Source organism: Globicephala melas, chromosome 2 (genome assembly GCF_963455315.2).
Source record: "Globicephala melas chromosome 2, mGloMel1.2, whole genome shotgun sequence".
Lineage (NCBI taxonomy): Eukaryota > Metazoa > Chordata > Mammalia > Artiodactyla > Delphinidae > Globicephala > Globicephala melas.
In genome coordinates, this window is record NC_083315.2 from 16183694 (window position 1) to 16205852 (window position 22159).

Consider the following 22159-nt stretch of genomic DNA (forward strand, 5'->3'; position numbering starts at 1 on the left):
ATGGCCTTGTGTAAGGTGACCTTGTCGTTCAACCCTGCCTTAGGTCTGGGTTGTCTCTCAAACCTTTGTTGTTGTCCAAGCAGCCTATTTTAGTTGTAATAATTCTCAGTTATTGAGGGTGTTCCTAGACCAGTGTCTTAGAGGGGAGATCTCATTCCTAGATTCAGGCTGATTTGAAGTGAGACCCTCCGCTAATAGCTTTTAAAGGATGCAAATATGTACAGCCCTATGTGACTGCAAGTGTAAGCCCTGCTGGCCCCCAGAACTGGGCAAACTAGAGGTGTCCTGGGCAGCAGTCAAAAAACTGGGGCTCTAGATGAGTGTATGGGCTCCTTTCTGTGAGATACTGTTGCTGACCAGCGTCCTTGGACTCTTTAATGAATAGAAATTGATGAGGTCAGACAAGAAATTGAGGCAAGGCTTTATTGGGACTCATGCTGCAGCATGAGGGAGTAGAAACAAGTCCATGTGGTCTAATGTAGTGGTGGTCTAATGAGTAATCTAAGTCAGTGTTTCCGTATTGATTTTCTGTCTGGATCATCTGTCCATTTATATGAGTGGGATGTTAAAGTCCCCTACTGTTATTGTGTTACTGCCAATTTCTCTCTTTATGTTTATTAATATTTGCTTTATGTATTTAGGTGCTCCTATGTTGGGTGCATATATATTTACAATTGTTTTACCTTCTTGGATTGATCCCTTTATCATTATTTAATGCCCTTCTTTTTTTCTTGTTATAATCTCTAAGTCTATTTATTTTTGATATAAGTATTGTTACCCCAGCTTTCTTTTGCTTTCCATTTTACATGGAATACCTTTTTACATCCCTTCATTTTCAGTCTGTTGTATGTCTTAGATCTGAAGTGAGTCTCTTGTAGCCATATATATAGTTTTTGTATCCATTCAGTCAGTCTGTGTCTTTTGATTGGGGCATTTATTCTGTTTACATTTAGTGTGATTATAGATTAGTATTTTCTTATTGCCATTTTGTTAATTGTTTTGGATTTGTAGGTCTTTTTCCCCTTTCTTCTTTTGTTCTTTTGTGATTTGATGACAATCTTTAGTGTCATGTTTGGATTCTTTTCTCTTTGTGTGTGTGTCTATAATAGGTTTTTGGTTTGAGGTTACCATGAGATTTATATATAGGAATCTCTCAATATATATATGATTATTTCCAATTTCTGATTTCTTAATTTCAAATGAATTTTAACAACCCTGTGTTTTTACTTCCTTTCCCCCATGATTACTGTTTATGACATCATCTTTTACATCTGTTTGTTTTGTGTATCCCTTAAATGCTTATTGTGAATATAGATAATTTTACTACTTTTGTCTTTTAACCTTCCTACTAACTTTGTGTGTGGTTGATTTACTACCTTTACTGTATATTTGCCTTTATCAATGAACTTTTTCCTTTTGTACTTTTTATGTTTCTAGTTGTTGTCTTTCCTTTTTCACATGGAGAAGTTCCCTTAACATTTCTCATAATGCTAGTTCGGTGATGCTGAACTCCTTGCTTTTACTTGGTTGTAAAACTTTTGCTCTCTCCATCAAATCTGAAAGAAAGCCTTGTGGGGTAGAGCATTTCTTGTTGTAGGTTTTCCCTTTCATCATTTAAAATATACCATGCCACTCCCATCTGGCCTGTAGAGTTTCTGCTGAAAAGTTAGCTGATAGACTTACAGGAATTGCCTTGTACCTAACTTGTTGCTTCTCCCTTGCTTTTAATATTCTCTCTTCATCTTATATTTTCTCATTTTAATTACAGTGTGTCTTGGTATGGTCCTCTTTGGGATGATTGTGTTTGGGACTCTCTGTGCTTCCTGGACCTTGATGTGCATTTCCCTTCCCAGGCTAGGGAAGTTTTCAGCTATTATGCCTTCAATTATGTCCTTTGCCCCTTTTTCTCCCTTCTCCTTCAGGAATGCCTCTAATGCCAATGTTAATAGACTTGATGTTGTCTCAGAGGTCTTTTAAACTGTCTTGATTTCTTTTTTATTCTTTTTTCTTTTCATTATTCCTTTTCCAGCTCACTGTTCCATTTCTCTGTATCATTTAATCTCCTATTGATTCCTTGTAGTGTATTTTTCATTTTAGGTATTGTATTTTTCAGCTCTATTTGTTTCTTCTTTTTATCTTCTAACTTTGTTAAGCTTCTCACTGTGTTCATTCTTCTCCCAAGTTGTTTGATTATTTTCATGATTATTACCTTGAACTTTTTGTTGGGTAGATTGCCTATTTCCATTTAACTTAGTTCTTCCTCTGGGACTTTATCTTGTTCCTTCGTTTGGAACATGATCCTCTGTTGCCTCATGTTGCCTAGTTTTCTGTTTTTCTTTCTGTGTATCTTGGAGAAGGAGCCTTTTGTAGGAGACATCCTATGCGTCCCAGCAGCACACTCCCCTCTGGTCACCAGAGCTGTCTGTTCTAGGAGTGACCCCTATGTGGACAGGCTGACTACCATGAGTAGTCTCCTAGGTGTGGCTGGGCCCTGGTCTGGTTGGTTGCCAGGCCTTGCCATGTGTGGAGGCTCTCAGCCATTGGTTGACAGGGCTGTGTCATGAGGTAGCTGGCTGTGGAACCCTGGGGGCTTTTAGGGCTAGTCCTGGCCCACTGGTGGGCAGAGCTGTGTTCTGGGTTGGGTGTTTGCTGGGCTGGTATTCCCAGATCTAGTGTCAGCCTGCTGCCATGTGGGCCTGGTTCCTGACAGGGCTGGCTGAGGGGTCCAAAGTGTCTCATAACTGGTGTTGGCCTGTTGGTGGATGGCACCAGGTCTTGGGGTCCTGGAGCTGGTGTCAGTGTGCTGATAGGCAGGGCTGGGGCCCAAGGTGTCCTAGGGCTAGTGCTGGCTCACTGGTGGGCAGAGCTGAATCCTGGGTAAGTCCTGGGTCTCTGGCTGTAGGTCCCTGGGAGTCCCAAAGCTGGTGTTTACTCACTGGTAGGTTGGGCTAGATCCCAGAGCCACTGGCTACGGAGCCCATGGTGTCCCAGTGCTGATGTTGGCCTGCTGGTGAGTAGGTCCAGGACCCAGGGGTTGCAGCACAGGTGCTGGCCTCCTGGTGGGCAGCTGAATCCTGATAAGGTAGGCTGCAGGGTTGTGATGATCCTGGGCTGGCATTTGCCCACTGGTGGTGTGGGTCAGGGCTCAAGGGGTCTCAGGGCTGGTGCCCACCCACCAGTATGTGAATCCACATCCTGGGCCTAGTTCTGACCCACTGGTAGGCCACTGGTAGGTCCTGGTGTCTCTGGCTGTTGGACCTAGGGGTACCAGAAGTGGTGTCAGACTGCTGATGGGCAGGGCTGGTTCATGACATAGCTAGCTGTAAGGTCTGGGGTGTCCTGAAGCTTGTTTCAGTCTGGTGGTGGGTGGGGCCAGTGTCTGGGCAGCTGGCTGATGGGCCTGAGGTGGCTAATACCTGGTGTTCGTCTGCTAGTGGGTGGGGCTAGGGCCCAGGGGGTCCCAGGGCTGGTGTCTGCCTGCTGGTGGATAGGGCTATGTCCTAGGGTGGCTGTGGGCTCAGGGCATCTTAAGGCAGCTAGTGGGTATGTCCCTGCCTGGCTAGTTACTTGGCCTGAGAACCTTGGTTCCGGTTCTGACAGTCTGGTGGCCAGGGCTGGGTCCCAGTGCTAATAAGCTAGAGGGAGTATTCCAAAGTGACATTTGTTCTACCAGTGTCCATGTGGTAGAAAGAGCTCCCCAAAATGGCTGACACCATTTGATGTGTCCCCCATGGTGAGCTCCAGTTGCCTCCTGACTTTCTGGTAGGCTCTCCAAGACCAGCAGGTGGGTCTGACTCAGGCTCCTTTCAAATTATTGCTTCTACCATGACTCCTGGACCACGTGAGATGGTGTTTGTGCCCTTTAAGAGTAGAGTCTCTATTTCCCATAGCCTTGTGACTTTCCCAAAAGTAAGCCCCGTTGACCATCAAAGCCAGATATTCTGGGGGCTTGTCTTCTTGGTGTAGGACTCCTGGGCTGGGAAGCCCAGTGTGGGGCTTGGACCTCCTGTTTCTCAGGGATAACCTCTGCCATTGTAATTATCCTCCCATTGTGGGTTACTCACTTGGGGCTATGGATCTTGACTGTACTGTGATTCCACCCCTCTGACCTGTCTTGTTGTGGTTCCTTCTTTGTATCTTTAGTAGAAGATCTTTTCTGCTAATCATCCAGTTTTTCTCATCAATGGTTGCTCTGTAAATAGTTGTCATTTTAGTGTGCCCATTAGAGGAGGTGAGCTCAGGGTGTTCCTACTCTGCCATCTTGGCCAAGCTGAGCCTCTGTGTGCCTTTTAAAACCCAGGAGATATATTATCCTTAGCCTGTTATCTAGCATCAATTTCACATTTGTATTACTATTACTGAATAATTATAATTGCTTATTTACTATTCTTATAGATTATGAAAATGATTCTTTAGTTACAAATAAATGTTGTTCATATAATCTAATAGCAGATGTTTCGTAATTCTAAAGCTCAGAGAAGGAAAGAGCTAGCCCTGCTATTTCAGATCTTTCACAGATCCTCAAGTCTCAAGATGGATCACCTTTTTTAAACACTTCAAATGAAATTTTAACTGATGAAGATCTGTCCCATCTACTTTCATCAAAGACCCATGATAAATCACTTACAAGAATATTATTGAGCAAAGAAGTTCAAGATTCACAGTCTGTTGGAACATTGCTTCAAGGGAATGAAACAGCGACAGCATCATTCGTTTCACCCCCTTTTGTTAAAATGAAGACTCTGGCTACTGACATCTCAAAGGTAAGATACAGTACAATAACTTGAAAGCTACTTATTTTAATTGCTATACTCCTTCAATATTTTGAATAAATGTTAATTAAAAACATCAATATTTTCTTATTTAAGTGGAATAAAAAGATTGTCTTTTGATACAATCTGTTTTATATTTAGGATTTTTTTTTTTTTTTTTTGAGGTACGCGGGCCTCTCACTGTTGTGGCCTCTCCCGTTGCGGAGCACAGGCTCCGGACGCACAGGCTCCGCAGCCATGGCCCACGGGCCCAGCCGCTCCGCGGCATGTGGGATCTTCCCGGACCGGGGCACGAACCCGTGTCCCCTGCATCGGCAGGCGGACTCTCAACCACTGCGCCATCAGGGAAGCCCTAGAAAATTCTTATTTTAAAATTTGGGGAAAAAGGGAAATGATCAAATTGCTGTACATATTTAACATATATTCACAATTTTTTTATCATGTAAGTTATTAAAGTGGCCTTATAAAAATAATTTTTAAAGCCATTTGAGTTTCTCTAGAGATTGAATCAGGTGAAAATATAAATCTAAACTAGAATCATAATAAAAAATTATTAACATGATGTATTTGGAATTATTTATGAGGAAGAATCACAATATTGCTTGGTGGGTCCCTCCACACCATTAAGTGTTCCCAAATGTCTCAGATCCATTAATTGTTCTCAGTTTTAAATTTGATACATTCAGGAAATAATGAAAAGTAAAATGTTGCTGTAATGACATTGTAGATATAAAAGAAGGTAATTAGAGTTCTAAGATGTATAATTTTTAATTACTTATTTTAACTTTTGTAATTAAGGCTGATATTTTAGAAGAGAATTTACGAAGTAAGATTAAAAAGCAAACTTACGAAGAAGCAAAAGAATTTCAAGGTAAAAAGATTTTCTGTTTTGTAAGATAAAAATGTTAATGATTGTGTGTTCCCGTATTATAAGTAAATGAAGTGAGAACATTACTAAATGTAGAAATAACTTCTTAGACAGTCATGAGATAATATACAAATATATTGACCAATACGTAAAAGTTAATTTGGTGAGTTAACATATTACTCAGTCTGTCTTAACTAAAATTTTTGTAAAGGGAAGTGATAGCTTTGTCTCAACCAAATAACAGTATATGGCATTATGAATTCTTAACATAATATTATACCAAAAATTCATCAGGGTATAAGCAGGAAAACAGATGATTTGTGTTATAAATAAGTAATATTTTAGCTGAGTTTTTTGGGTGTTTGATGTATAATATATATTTTTAAATGTAAGTTTGTTCTTCTTTTCCAACATGTATAGCTTTTATAACCAACCCATGTCTTATTGCATTGGCCGGAACTTCCAAAATCAAATTAAATGGTTGTGATGTAGAGTGCAGGAGTATCACTCTTCTTTTGTGCTTTGAACTGAGAGTGCCTCTACACTTTCACCTGTGATGATTGGTTATCTGAGATAAGTGTCTTATAGTTTTCAGTGTGCAGATATTTGACCTCCTTGGTTAAATTTATTCATAGGTACTTTATTCTTTTTTATGGCTTTTTATTGAAATATAATTGGTTAATATATAACATTAATTTCAAATATACAACATAATGATTTTTTAATTTAAATTTTTTTATTGAATTATCGTTGATTTACAATGTTATGTTAGTTTCTGGTGTACAGCAAAGTGATTCAGATATATATATATATGTATGTGTGTGTATGTGTATACACACATACACACATATATTCTTTTCTTTTTTAATCTATTTTATTTATTTATTTTTGACTGTGTTGGGTCTTCATTGCTGTGCACAGGCTTTCTCTAGTTGCGGTGAGTGGGGGCTGCTCTTCATTGTGGTGCACGGGCTTCTCATTGCAGTGTGCAGGTTTCTCATCATGGTGGCTTCTCTTGTTGTGGAGCACAGGCTCTTGACGTGTGAGCTTCAGTAGTTGTAGCACGCGAGCTCAGTAGTTGTGGCTCACAGGCTCTAGAGCACAGTTCAGTAGTTGTGGCACATGGGCTTAGTTGCTTCGCAGCATGTGGCATCTTCCCAGACCAGGACTCGAACCCATGTCCCCGCATTGGCAGGCGGATTCTCAACCACTGCGCCACCAGGGAAGCCCCACACATATATCCTTTTTCAGATTCTTTTCCATTATAGGTTATTATAAGATATTGAACATAGTTCCTTGTGCTATACAGTTAGCCCTTGTTTTTGGCAGTACACGGGCCTCTCACTGTTGTGGCCTCTCACGTTGCGGAGCACAGGCTCCGGATGCGCAGGCTCAGCAGCCATGGCTTACGGGCCCAGCCGCTCCGCGGCATGTGGGATCTTCCCAGACCGGGGCATGAACCCATGTCCCCTGCATCGGCAGGCAGACTGTCAACCACTGTGCCACCAAGGAAGCCCAGTTAGCCCTTTTTTATCTATTTTATATATAGTAATGTGTATCTACTAATCCCAAATTCCAAATTTATCTCTCCCTACCTTTTCTCTTTGTTAACCATAAGTTTGTTTTCCATGTCTGTGAGTCTGTTTCTGTTTTGTAAATAAGTTCATTTGTATCATTTTAAAAGATTACACAAATAAGTAAGATCATATGATATTTGTCTTTCTCTGTCTGACTTACTTCACTTAGTATGATAATCTGTAGGTCCATCCATGTTGCTACAAATGGCATTATTTCATTCTTTTTTTATGACTAATATTCCATTGTGTGTGTGTGTGTGTGTGTGTGTGTGCACACGCATACATATATACACACCACCTCTTTATCCATTCTGTCGATGGACATTTAGGTTGCTTCCATGTCTTGGCTGTTGTAAATAGTGCTGGTGTGAACATTGGGGTCCATGTATCTTTTTGAATTAGAGTTTTTGTCCTTTCCAGATATATGCCCAGGAGTGTGATTGCTAGATCATATGGTAACTCTATTTTTAGTTTTTGAAGGGTCCTCCAGACTGTTCTCCATAGTGGCTTTACCAGTTTACATTCCCACCAACAGTGTAGGAGGGTTCCCTTTTCTCCACACCCTCTCCAGCATTTATTATTTGTAGACTTTTTGATGATGGCCACTTTGACTGATGTGATGTGATACCTCATTGTAGTTTTGATTTGCATTTCTCTAGTAATTAACAGTGTTGAATATCTTTTTCTGTGTGTGGTGGCCATCTGTATAACTTCTTTGAAGAAATGTCTATTTAGGTCTTCTGCCCTTTTTTGATTAGCTTGTTTGGTTTTTTGATATTAAGCTATATGAGCTGTTTATATATTTTGGAAATTAATCCTGTGTTGCTTGCATCGTTTGCAAATATTTTCTCCCATCCTGTAGGTTGTGTATTCATTTGGTTTATGGTTTCCTTTACTATGCAGAGACTTTCAAATTTAATTAGGTCCCATTTGTTTATTTTTGCTTTTATTTCCATTACTGTAGAAGACAGATCCAGAAAAATATTGATGCAATTTATGTCAGAGAGTGTTCTGCCCATATTTTCCTCTAGGAGTTTTATAAATAGTATCCAGTCTTACATTTAGGTCTTTAACAACATAATGATTTGATATTTGTGTATATTGTGAAATGATCACCACAATATGTCTAGTTAACATCCATCACCATGCATAGTTACAAAACATTTTTTCTTGTGGTGAGGACTTTAAAAATCTACTCTCTTAGCAAACTTTCAGATATTGAATACAGTATTTTAATTATAGTCATCATGCTGTACATTATGTTGTGGTTTTGATTTGCATTTCTCTAATGATTAGTGATGTTGAGACTCTTTTCATGTACCTTTTGGCCATCTGTATATCTTTTTAGGAAAAATATCTATTCAGATCCTCTGCCCATTTTTTAATCAGATTAGTTTTTGTTGTTTTGCTATTGAGTTGTATGAGTTTTTCACATATATTACATATTAACCCCTTATCAGATACATGATTTGCAAATATTTTCTCTCATTTGATAGGTTGCCCTTTTGTTTTGTTGTTGGATTTTTGCTTTGCCAGAGCATTCCAGTTTGATGTAGTCCTACTTGTTTATATTTGCTTTTTTTTGCCTTTGATATTATTGTCAAACCGCAAAAATCATTTCCAAGACCAATGTCAAGGAGCTTACTGCCTATGTTTTCTTCTAGGAGTTTTATCATTTTAGGTCTTACATCAAGTTTTGAGTTAATTGTGTATGGTGTAAGATGGTAGTCAATTTCATTCTTTTGCACATGGCTTTCCAGTTTTCCCAGCATCATTTATTGAAGAGACTGTCCTTTTCCCATTGTATATTCTTGGTTCCTTTGTCATAAATTAATTGACCATATATGTGTGGGTTTGTTCTACTTTCCCTTTTGCCTTGTTTTTGATTCACTGGTTGTTTAAAAGTGTGTATTTAGATTCCACATCTTTGTGAATTCTCCAATTTTTTTGCTATTAATTTCTGTCTTTTTAATATTTATTTATTTATTTGGCTGCCCTGTGTCTTAGTTGTGGCATGCAAGATCTTTGTTGCTGTGTGTGAGATCTTCGTTGTGGCATGTGGGATCTTTTTTTTTTTTTTGTGGGATCTTTTTAGTTGCGGCATGCAGGATCTTTTAGTTGCGGTACACAGGATGTTCGTTGCGGCATGTGGGATTTTCGTCATGGCATGCGGGCTCTTAGTTGCAGCCTGTGAGATCCAGTTCCCTGACCAGGGATTGAACCCAGGCCCCCTGCATTGGGAGCACTGAATCTTAATCACTGGACCACCAGGGACCTCCCTTTGCTATTAATTTGTGGTGTCATTCCACTGTGGTAGGAAAATATACTTGAAGATTTCAGTCTTCTTAGATTTGTTAAGACTTGTTTTTGACCTAACATGTAATCTATCCTAGAGATGGTTCTGTGTGTACTTAAGAATAATGTGTATTCTGCTGCTGGGTGAAATGTATGTACGTTTGTTGGACTAATAGCGGTGTTGAAATCCTCAACAACTTTATAGAGTTGTTTTCCAGAGACTTTTTTTGTTCCTTTTTTGGGGTCATATTTCCCTGTTTCTTGTTGTTCCTCGACACCTGTGTTGCTATCCACATATTTGAAAAAACTATTTCCTCTCCTTCTCTTTACAGACTGGCTTTCTATTGTTTATTTTCTTGACCGATTTTCTTTAATTTATTTATTTGTTATTCAGGTATGATTAACATATAAGACTTCTGTTTCCTTTATTTTCACCCTCTTACACCCCGCAGCTTTATTGAGATATAATTGACATGTAACATTTTGTAAGTTTAAGGAATAAAACATGGTAATCATACACACATATATTGCAAAATAATTGCCACAATAAGGTTAGTTAACACATCAATCATCTGAAATATTTTTTGTGGTAAGAACATTTAAGATCTACTCTTTTAATAACTTTCAAGTATGTAATACACTGTCATTAACTATAGTCACCAGGCTGTACATTAGCTCCTCAGAACTTATTTATCTTATACCTGGAAATGTGTACCCTTTGGCCAATATCTTCCCATTTCCCCCACTTACAAGCCCATGGTAACCACCATTTTACTCTTGGTTTCTGTGAGTTTGGTTTCTATGATGTTAATATGGGCTTGTCATATAGCTTTTATTATGTTGAGGGATGTTTCTTCTATGCTCAATTTGTTGAGGACTTTTCTTGTAGTATTCTTATCTGGCTTTGGTATCAGGGTAATGCTGACCTCATAAAATGAATTAGGGAGTGTTTTCTCATCTTCGGTTTTTGGAAAACTTTTTGAAGGGTTGGTATTAATTCTTCTCTAAATGTTTCATAGAATTCACCAGTAAACCATCTAACCCTGGGTTTTTCTTTGATGGGAGGTTTTTATTACTGATTCAGTCTCCTTAGTATTAATTGGTTTGTTCAGATTTTCTGTTTCTCCATGATTCAGTGTTGATAGACTGTATGTTTCTTGTAATTTATCAGTTTCTTCTTGATTATCCAATGGTGATGTACAGTTTTTATAGTATTCTTATCTTTTTTATTTCTGTGGTGTCCATTATAATTTCTCCTCTTTGATTTTTTATTTGCTTGAGTCTTTGTTTTATTATTTCTCAGTTGAAAGGTTTCTCAATTTTGTTTAACTTTAAAAAAAAACAGTGTTACTTTATTGATTTTTGTATTATTCTTCTAGTCTCTTTCTGCTTTGATATTTATTTCCTTTCTTCTGATAACTTTGGGCTTGGATTTTTTTCTTCTTTTTCTAGTACTTAGTTGTAAAGTTAGGTTGTTTGAGATCTTTTTTCTAAATATAGATGTTTATTACTTTAAACTTTCTTCTTAGAACTGCTTTTGATGCATCCCATAAATTTTGGCATGTTGTTTTTATTTTCTTTTTTTTCAAGATAATTTTTATTTTATCTCCATTTGTTCTTTGACTCACTGGTTATTTGAGAGTGTATTGTTTGATTTGCTCTTACCTGTGAATTTTCCAGTTTTTCTCCTGTTATTGATTTCTTTTCTGCAACCATTGGGTTCAGAAAACATACTTGGTATGATTTCAGTGTTCTTAAATTTGCTAAGATTTGTTTTGTTACCTATCATATGATCTACTCTGGAGAATGTTCTGTGTGTTCTTGAAAAGCATGTATATTCTGCTGCTGCTATTGGTGGAATGTTTTGTATATGTCTTTTAGAGCTCGTTGGTCTAACGTATAGTTCAAATTCAATGTTTCCTTATTGATTTTCTGTCTAGATGATCTATCCATTGTTGAAAGTGATGTGTTGAAGTGCCCTTCTTCAACAGAACTATTTTCTCTTTTTTCCCTTCAGATCTGTTAGTATTGCTTAACATGTTTAGGTGCTCTGATGTTGGGAGCATTTATATTTATTGTTTTATTTTCTTGATGAATTGACCCCTTTATCATCATATAATTACCTTCTTTGTCTCTTGTTACAGTTTTTGAGTTAAAGTCTATTTTGTCTGATATGAGTATAGCTATACCTGCTCTTTTGGTGTCCATGTTGCATAGAATGTCTTCTTCATCTTTTCACTTTGAGCCTATGTGTCCTTAAAGATGAAGTGAGTCTCATGGAGGCAGCATGTAGTTGAATCTTATTTTTTTATTTATCCACTCAGCCACTTTGAACATTTTGATTAGTGAATTTATTCCATTTACATTTAAAATATTTATTGAGAGGCAAGGACTTGCTAATGTGTCTTATTGTTTTCTGGTTATTTTGTATTTCCCATGTTCTTTTCTTCCTCTCTTGCTGCCTCCCTTTGTGAATTAATGATTGTCTGTAGTGGTACACTTTGATTCCCTTTTCTTTATTTTTTATGTATCAACTGTAGGATTTTGCTTGTCATTTTCATGAGGCTTACATAAAACATATTGCAGATATAACAATCTTTTTAAGCTGATAATGTCTTAGCTTTGATTACATATAGAAATGCTACCCTTCTACTACCCCCCAATATTTTATGTTTTTGATGTAACAGTTTACCTCTTTTTGTATTATGTATCCATTATCAAATTATTATAACTATACTTATTTTTAATAATTTTGTCCTGTAACTTTCATACTAGAGCTGAGTGATTAACACACCACCATATTACAGTATTAGAGTTTTCTGAGTTTGCCTATATATCTATCTTTATTAGTGTTATTATATGTTCATGTGTTACTAATTAGCATTCTTTCATTTCACGTTGAATAACTTTTTTTTAGCATTTCTAATGTAATGCAAGTCTAGTGATGATTGACTTCCTCAGCTTTTGTTTGTCTGTGACAGTTTATCCTTCAGTTTTGACAGATATCTTTACCAGTTAAAATATTCTTGGTTGCAAGTTTTTTTTTTTTCTTTCAGAACTCTGAATATATTATCCCACTATCTTCTGGCCCACAAGGCTTCTGCTGTGAAATCCACAGATAGCCTTATGAGGACTCCCTTGTATATGAGGAATTTTTTTTTCTATTGCTGGCTTTAAAATTCTCTATTTGTCTTTGATTTTAGACATTATTTAGATAATGTCTTAGAAATGATCATTTGGGGTTGAAATTTTGGGGTGACTTATTAGCTCATGAACCTGGATGTCCAAATCTCTCTCCAGATGGGACGTTCTCAACCATTACTTTAAAATAAGCTTTCTACCCTTTCTCCCACTCTTCTCCTGAAATTCCAATAATGCATAGATTCTTTTAATGGTATACCATAGTTCAGGTAGGCTTTCTTCAGTCTTTCTTATTCTTTTGTTGTTGTTGTTTTCCTTTTACTGGATAATTTAAAACAATCCATCTTCTACTTCACAGATTTTTTTTCTTTAGCTTGATCCATTCTGCTGTTGATGCTCTTTATTATATCTTTCATTTCATTAATTGTATTCTTCAGCTCCAGAATTTCTGTTTGATTCTCTACTATGTTTTCTGTCACTCTGTTAAACTTCTTATTATGTTCATGTGTTGTTTTCCTGATTTTATTGGATTGTCTGTGTTTTCTTGTGGCTCACTGAGATTCCTTAAACATTTTTTTTTGAATTATCTTTCAGGCTAAGTGTAGATATTCATTTCTTTGGGGTTGGTTACTAGAGAATTATTTGTTTCTTTGATGGCGTCATGTTTCCTTGATTTTTCATATACCTTGGCATCTTGCTTTCCTGGCTTTGCATTTGAATAAGCAGGCCCCTCCTTCAGTCTTTACTTATTGGCTTAATGAGAGACATACCTTCATATGTCCAATCTGCTTGGTATTCTGGGGCTTTCTCAGGCTTTTTCTAGGGATGTGCCTGCTCCACACTTCTTGTCACGTTTTTAGGGAGGGGGAATTCTTAAGATTATATGCCTTCTCTCAGTCCTACAAAGCCAGGCTATGTGCTGACACCCTCCCATTTGTTTACTTTCCCCAGAGTGGTGCTGAATGATAAAATTTTATGTGCTTCCTCCCAATATGGCAGAATTGAGGAAGCTTTCTGAACATGCTCACTATCTACAAAGGCTCAATCTTGCTCCCACTGAGTGTACACAAAGTGATCCAGCCATGTGGGGCGTGTGTGTATGTGTGTGTGTGTGTGAGGTACACTTAGTGTTGATGGTGCCCACGGCAACTTGAGGGTATCCACAGGTGAGGCTTTCCCGGTGGCTTGTGGATGGACTTCCTGATGATTCCACAAAGTGGTTAGTAGGATTAACATCCCTCTGATGCCTCCAAGAGTCCTGGATGCTGTTCTCCAAGCACCTCCCTACCTTCTAGTTTTTCAGTAAACCTCACCTTTCTGGATAGGATAAGAAAGAAGTCGGGCTCTTTGGCAGCATCCTGAATAGCTGGGAAAGCCAGTCACTCACTCACATGCTCTCACTTTCTCCCATGGGAGAAATCATAGGCCAAGAAAGTCTCTCTTGGAACTGAGCTTTGCTTCCTTGGAGTGATGTGGTTAAAGAGAAACTAGTCTTCTTATCCTCTTTATTGCATCAAATCTTGGATTTTTGTTGTTGTAGTTGCTCCAACACTGTGCCGGAACTTCTCTGCTATACTCCCAGACTTCCACAAAGACACTTTCATCTGTGGGTAATTGTAAAACTTAGTGTCCTTTGGGGAAAAGAGGGTAGAAAAGTCTTATTTTGCCATTTTGATGATATCACTCCTCTGTTTTCTTATTGATATTTTGTTTGGATGTTCTATCCATTATTGAAAATGGGTATTGAAATCCACTGTTGTGGATTTCAGCTGTCAATGTTTGCTTCATATGTTTGGAGGTTCTGATATTGGGTGCACATATATTTATAAGTGTCATATCTTCTTGATGAATTGGCCCTTTTACTATTATATGATGTCCTTCTTTGTATCTTTTGATAGTTTTTGTTTTAAAGTCTGTTTTGTCTGATACAAGTTTTGTCACTCTTTCTCTCACTTAGTCAGCATTTTTACGGAATATCTTTTTCATTACTTCACTTTCAGCCTGTTTATGTCTTTAAACATAAAGTTATTTTCTTATAGATGGCATATAGATGGGTCTTTAAAAAATTGATTCAATTTTTAAAAATTGGTATCTTTCTGTGTGTGTGTGTGTGTGTGTGTCAAAAATAGGTATCTTTTGACTGGGGAGTGTATTTTTAAAGTCATTATTGATAGGGAAAGATTTACTCTGATCATTTTGTTAATTTTTTGGGTCTCTTTTTAGCTTTCTGTCTCTGTTTTCCTCTCTTGCTCTTTCCTTTTTGTTCTATTGATTTTTAAAAATTTTCATTTTCATTACTTTCTTATTTTTTCCTACATATCTTTTATAGATATTTTCTTTGTGGTTACTATAGGGCTTACATAAAGCATTCTATAGTTATAACAGTCTATTTTATATTGACAACAATTTGATTTCAATTTCACACAATAACTCTACTGTTTTACTCTCCTTTTAATGTTCTTGTTGTCACAAATTATATCTTTTTTATATTTTGTATTTATTAACATGTTTTTATAGTCTGTGTTTTGTATACTTTTGTGTTTCTGTTTAGATTCCATTAATTTCAGTTTGAACGACTCTCTCTGGTATTCCTTATAGGGCAGGTCTAGTGGTGATAAGCTCTCAAGCTTTTGTTTATCTGGGAAAGTCTTTATTTTGGCTTTGTTTTTTAAGAATTGTTTTGCTGGATAGAGTATTATTAGTTGGCAGGATTTTTTTTTCTTTCAGCACTTTTAATATATCATCCCACTCCTTTGTTGTCTTCGGGGTTTCTGCTGAGTAATCTGTTGGTAGTATTGTAGGGGTTCCTTGTATGTGAGAAGTCACTTTTCTCTTACTGATTTCAAAATTCTCTCTTTGTTTTAGACTTCTGATGCTTCGATTATAATGTACCTTGGTGTGAAATTCTTTAGGTTTCCTTTTTGGAGACCTTTAGGTTTCTTCAAACGGGGTATCAATTTTATCTCCCAGATTTGGGGAGTTTTAAGTGATTATTTTCAAATAAACTTTCTTTCCCTTTCTGTCTTCTTCTGAGACTCTGTAATGTGTATACTGGTTTGTTTTATAATGTACCATTTGTCCTTTCAGTTCTTTACTTTTTCATTTTTATCTTTTTTCTTTCTATGATAGGATAATTTCAAATGACCTGTCTTCAAGTTTGCTGACTCTTTCTTCTGTTTTATCAAATCTCGTATTGAACCCCTCTACTGAATTTTAAATTTCAGTTATTGTATTTTTTAGCTCCAAAATTTGTGTGGTGTTTTTTAAAGTATTTTCTATCTCTTTGTTGAAATACTCATTTTGTTCTTGCAACATTTTACTGAGGTAGTTAAGAGTTTCTGTGATGGGCATTTTGAAATCTTTGTCAGGTAATTCATATACATACATTTCTTTAAGATAAGTTTCTGGAGCCTTTTATTGGGCCATGTTTCTTTCTTCTTGCTCCTTGACACTATGTGTTAATGTCTGCACATGTGAAAAATCTACCACCTCTCTACAGACTGGATTCATACAGAGGAAAACCTTCTCCATTCAGCCAGGCTAGAGGTTCTGGAAACCTGTCACACCTATTGTGTTGGTGTGTCTTCCCTGGACTTGTGTATGTAAATTCTTAATTAGAAGGGGTTCTCTTTTTTACAGGAGTTCATGATCTCTTGCTCCCTCTGGTATCTCTCTGCTGTTCTGCAGACCCTGTGGAGCAGCAGCCTACCACCCAACTCTTGTTTGTTTGTTGGTTTTGTTTTCACAAGTCCCCAGGCTTGTAGTGTATGTGGAGGCTGGTCAGTGCTCTGAGAGATACAAGACAGATAACAGTCCCTTGGCATAGTTCTTTGAAAAGTCTAAACATTGGACATATATTTGAGTCTTCTCCTTCCTTCCCCAGGGAGAATCTTGAAACTGTTTTCTCAAACGCATTGTTCTGAGCTGGGGAGAGGAGCTTTGACTTTTGAGTGCATACTAGTCTAAACTGTCATCTTTGTTCTTAGTGGTCCCTAAACAACTAGAATATTCTGGGTCCCATTAGTACATCAAGACAGGCAATACAGAAGCTAGGGCCTCAGGCATCCCCCTGAAAAGCTGAAATGTGGGTGAATGTTCCAATTCTTTTCCTCCCCAGGAAGAAGCTGGGATTGGGGGGGGGGGTTGCCTGCTTGTATACTAGCTCATATTGAATGTATACTCGTTGAGTGTATACTAGCTCATATTATCACCTTTGTTCTCAGCAGCTCCCAACCTTAGGCCCTTTCCTCTCAGTGTTGAGATTCAATCCAGACAGAAACCAGTCCCACAGTAGCCCCCCAAAAAGTCTGAGCTTTGGACACATGTTTTAGTCCTTTTCTTCACTTCCCAGGGGCAAGCTGGGAGCTGACATTTTCCTCGTGATTAGTGGTGCTGAGATAGGAGGAAGAATTATTGCTAGAGGGCATCACAAATTTACCTTCTGGCTTCTGTGTTGCTGGTTCATCTTCAACCCATTCTGCAGGAACCTCTCACCTGGTCTCTGCATTTCTCACAAAGAGAATTGGTCCTTGTATTGTTGTTGAATTGGTATCTCCATGGGGAGGAGAGTCTAGGGTTTTCTGTTCTGCCATCTTCCTGATGTCACCATCTTGACTTCTTAACTTAGATGTGGCCATGTGATTTCCTTAGGTCAGTTTAGCATGAATTGGTCATGTGTGGAAGCATTAGGGGCCAGTGTGTGCTTCCCTTCATTCTCTCTTTTCCTTTGCTGCTGTGGCTAGGAATGTTGCAGATAGTAAGATTTATATCAGCCCTAGTTCCAAAGTGATAATGTTGAGCAGAACCTCTAGGTAAACTTTAATGAACATGGAGTAGGGACAGGAAATAGATCTTTGTATTTAAGCCATTGGAATTTTACAATTGTTTGTTACTTCAACATAATCTCACCTATCTCAGTTTATACAGTTTGCAATGATACAATCATAAATGATATGGCCGATTTTTTGTTCTGTTCTTCTTTAGTTTGGGCATCAGGGTACTGTTAACATTGTAAAATGAAATGGAGAAAAATGTGTCTTTTTCTAAATTTTTTATAGGTTATATAGCATAGATATTCTGTAATCCTTGATGGTTTCATAGACATTTCCCCTAAAACTCTTTAGCCTTATGACATTTTTAGCAGTAGATTTTCAGTATTTTCCCCTGAGGATATTAGTCTATTCAAGTTTTTTTGTATTTCATTAAATATATTTGGTAATATATTTTGTGAGAACGTTATTTACTTTGTCTAGACTTATATCACTTTTGATACAAAGATATATAAAATATTGTCTTATAATTTTAAAATATCTTCTATTTTCTATAGTTATATTCTTTTTGTATTTCTTGTATTTACTGGAAGAAGTAAAAGTAGTAGTTTAGAGCTCAGGCTCTGGAGCTGAACTTCTTGGGTATGAATTCAAGCTCAGCCAGTTATTAATCATATAACTTTGGTTAAACTAATTACCTTCTCTGTCCCTCAGTTTTCTCATGTACAGATGAAGGAATAATATTTTGTGCTTCAAAGAATCATTTTGATAATTAAGACATAAACTTGAGAACTTAAAGTGGTCCCGGACATTTTCACAAGTTTCTGATGGAATCCAACGTAGTTCCTTCCCTTTTAAAAAATTTAGCTTTTTACAGAACAATAACAACACTGATAACAATAGTACTATGTTATTGACAGGCTTCTAATGCTTCTTCAAATCCCAGAGCAATCATTCTCCTGAAATCAGAGTAGACAGAAATCATGAATTCTAATTCTAACTGGTGAATAGTAGACTGTGCCCTTGGCACTCTCTTCTTTTAAACTTCTAATTAAATTACTTTGTATGATTTTATAACTCATACTATTCTTCTTTTTTTAGTTCTAAGATTATCCTAGCATTAGCAAGTAGGAATTTATCCAAGATAATTACTGTGGCTTTATGACATGACCCTAGTACTAGTAGTCATTGAGAAATTCCCTACTGTTTAGTTTAGTATGACAAGATGTCCCATGCTGTCTTGCACATTTCCTGTCTTGCACGTTTCCTGTCTCATAGCTGGAATCAGCTCTTTTTCCTAGGAGCCATGATTTTTTTTAATGGGAAATGTTATTAGAAACCAAGATCTGAAAACTAATTGTGCCCATCGGTACTGGGGTAGCTTTGAGGTACATTGAGCAGTCAGACTAGAAAATACAAATACACGTGTGTGTCTATATGTGTATATATATATTTATACACACATACATATACATATTCATACATACATATACCTACAAACACACACATGTGTGTATGTGCATGCATATATACATAGACATATTTAGAAATTATGAGTTTCTTACAGATACTTTCAATTCTAATCTATCCCCTCAAGGCTTGTTCTTGCCTTCTTCCACTTCTGTGTGCATGTCCCTTCTTTCATAGTGTAAATCCTGACTTCGCACAACATCAGCCTATTTACTTGTTTGCTCAATCCTGTAAAACTCTAAAAATGTTTTAGAACTGACTGATTAGCTTATACCATTAGAAAAACAAACCATGTAAAATATTTCATGATTTTATTTCTCTTACCCAAGATTGAGAGTGTAGTACTGTATTCATGAGTTAGTTGGATTAGTGCCTTTTTAATTTAAGTTCAGTTGATTTATTTCTTAAGTTGCTTTCCTGTTTAGTGCACTCGTCATATCCTTGTTAATATAATTTTTTGGAATATACAGAATATCAACCTACTTTCAAAAGAGACCAAGAGAGAGGGAGAGGAAGAGGGAGAGGGAGGGACGGAGAGAGAGAGAGAGAGAGAGAGAGAGAGAGATCATCTTTTCCTGAATCCCTTCCCCTACATTCCCCAGTTTACCCCTTCTGTTGCAAGTAACCATCTATTATATCGTTTTCTGGTTTATTATTTCTGTATTTCATTTTGTAAATGTAAGTGTCTCTATTTTTCTTAATTTTCCCCCTTCCCCTTCTTTCTTACCTCAGAGGTAATATGCTAGATATCTGCTTTTTCACTTTTATTTTTCACTTAACATTCTTTCTTGGAAATTCTTTCATGTCAGTTTCTAGAAAACTTATTCATTTTTACAGCTGTATATATATAGTTTATAGTATATTTCTTAGGTTATTCAAGCAATAGTCTGTGAATATTTAGCTGGTTTTGAATATTATGCAATTACAAATGATGCTGTGATAAGTAACCTTGTGCATATGTGTCTTCATTGTTTGGCCTATGATTGTAACCTGAAGTATAAATAACCGAAGAAAACTAGAGACTAATAGAAATATATTCAAAACACTCATTAAAACTTTTCTCACAATTTTCATGTCACACCTAGCATTATGGTAATTTTTAACTTTATCAAAATGAAAGAAAGTTCTGCTGTACACTTGTATAAAGTTGAAGTTTAGGTATTTCACAATAGATATATATTTTCTATTCAGTGGGCTAAATGCATTTCTTGATGTAGGTTATGATGAAGCATCAGATGAAAAGCTTATGCTTAACCATCAGGATTCAGTGTCAAAACGCCAAACACAAGTAAAGAAACAAAGAACTTTCAAAAGGGAAAGACTCTCTAGTAAGTACAATAATTATAAATAACTTCATATTATTTTAAATTAAACTCATCAGAAGATCTTTTTTCTTTGCTTCCTGAAGATAATACCTCAGCATATGTTTTGCAGAAATTTTACATGTTGATTTTTTTTTTTTTTTTTTTTGCGGTACACGGGCCTCACTGTTGTGGCCTCTCCCATTGTGGAGCACAGGCTCCCGACGCGCAGGCTCAGCGGCCATGGCTCACGGGCCCAGTTGCTCTGCGGCATGTGGGATCTTCCCGGACCAGGGCACGAACCCGTGTCCCCTGCATCGGCAGGCGGACTCTCAACCACTGCGCCACCAGGGAAGCCATACATGTTGATTTAAAGTATGAATACCCTAAGACAACTAGAGAGCAAAACTGAAATTATTGATACAATTTGGTTGGAATTTCTGATCATAAGACTATTTCATTCTCAGTATCCATTAAGGGCAATAATAGGTCAATAATTGTCTCACTAAGGCTGTGTACCTTTCAGCCAACCTGGGAAATTTCTGCTCCAAAAGATCAGTGGGTGCCTCTCACCTATGTCAGTGTCTTTTTGCTATAGGCTTCGATGGGTGAAAAGAGGTCAGTAACTTAAAAACCAAATGGGGATCAGGTGGGTCCGAGGGAAGGCAGCTTGAATGGCCTGATGGAAGTCCTCCAGAGCATCCTGTTGGTTCGGTCTCCACTCAGAGGTAATAGCCTTTATGCTAACCCCACAGATATGTGCCATCAAACCCCTGTGGGCAGAATGCAAATGTGTTAGTACTCAGAGGGTCCCATCAATATTCAGACTTTTTTTTTTTTTTATAATTTGGGGAAGGGAGGGCCAAAAGATATGCAAACATCTCCTCTAGAGTAAGATTTTTATCTGCTACCCTGGAATTTCACTTGGATACTAAGTCCTTGTCTATATTAATGACCCAGCCATGTTGCCACATATGGATCAACAGGGTGTGCAGTCCTGTGGGATGGTGCCTTTGCCTGGGCCCACCAGAAGGATGTCATCAATATAGTAGAAAGCTATTATTCCCTCTGTGAGTGGGACTTTTTCTAAGACATGCTCTATCCATTGAAGATAGGCAGATGGGGAATTTAGGGAGCCCTGTGGAAGGACATTAGTGGCATATTTCAGTTAATTCTACATAAGGGTGAACTGATCCTGGTCATTTGCATGAAGAAGGTTGCTGAAAAGAGAGTTCAAGTTGTTGGTTGCTGTATACCAAGTTCCTTCACCTTGGGCAATAGCTTCTGTGACAGTCACAGTGCCAGGTTGGTACTAACACTCTGTGCAGCCTTAATTACTTAGTCTGTAGGCACCTGATGTTTTGTGCACAGGCCTGTTAAATGGAGAAATAGTCTATGGAATTTGTTGGCTTCTTTAAGCTCAGCAACAAGGGCAGTTATTTCTTTTTTACACCCAGGGAGTCAATATTGCTTTTGGTAGATATGGGCACTAGGTTCTGGTAGTTGGGTCGCTCAAGATCTTCCACCTGCCCCATTAAAATATCCTAACTGCAGCAAATCCCGTCACAACATGAGAGTGGATGCGAGTGGTGGGTCACATAAATAATACATCTATACCGACAATATATTCAGTAGTAGAGGCCATAGCAATGCACTGTACGGTAGTGTGGCCTGGAAAAGGTTTCTGTTTGTGATGGTGGCCCCAAACCAGACAGCATTATCTGTTTTCCCCTCATCCTGGTGCCAGGGCTTGTGGGGATTACAGTTATCAGTGTACCGCCATCCAGAAGGCCCAAGAAATGTAATTCTCGCCTGCCTGCAATTGTACTGGAATAGGCCCTCATATATCTTCACTGGGGATGTAGGAACCTTGGTATAACCCTATCTTGTTTTTTATTTATTTTTATTTATTTATTTATTTTTGTGGTATGCGGGCCTCTCACTGTTGTGGCCTCTCTCGTTGCGG

General features: G+C 37.6%; 1 protein-coding gene across 10 annotated transcripts in view; it reads left to right on the forward strand.

Moving 5' to 3' along the window:
* The window catches only part of CCDC7 (coiled-coil domain containing 7), a 328048-nt gene that overhangs the window by 102121 nt on the left and 203768 nt on the right, over positions 1–22159 (forward strand). For 7 of the 10 annotated variants that reach the window (XM_060293096.1, XM_060293098.2, XM_060293097.2 and 4 more), the window contains exons 18-20: positions 4518–4763; positions 5571–5643; positions 20110–20220. In XM_060293096.1, the coding sequence (XP_060149079.1) occupies positions 4518–4763; positions 5571–5643; positions 20110–20220 (430 nt within the window). Of the gene's footprint in view, positions 1–4506; positions 4764–5570; positions 5644–20109; positions 20221–22159 lie in introns of those variants that run through there. The other 3 variants (XM_060293105.2, XM_060293110.2, XM_060293126.1) reach the window with 2 other exon arrangements.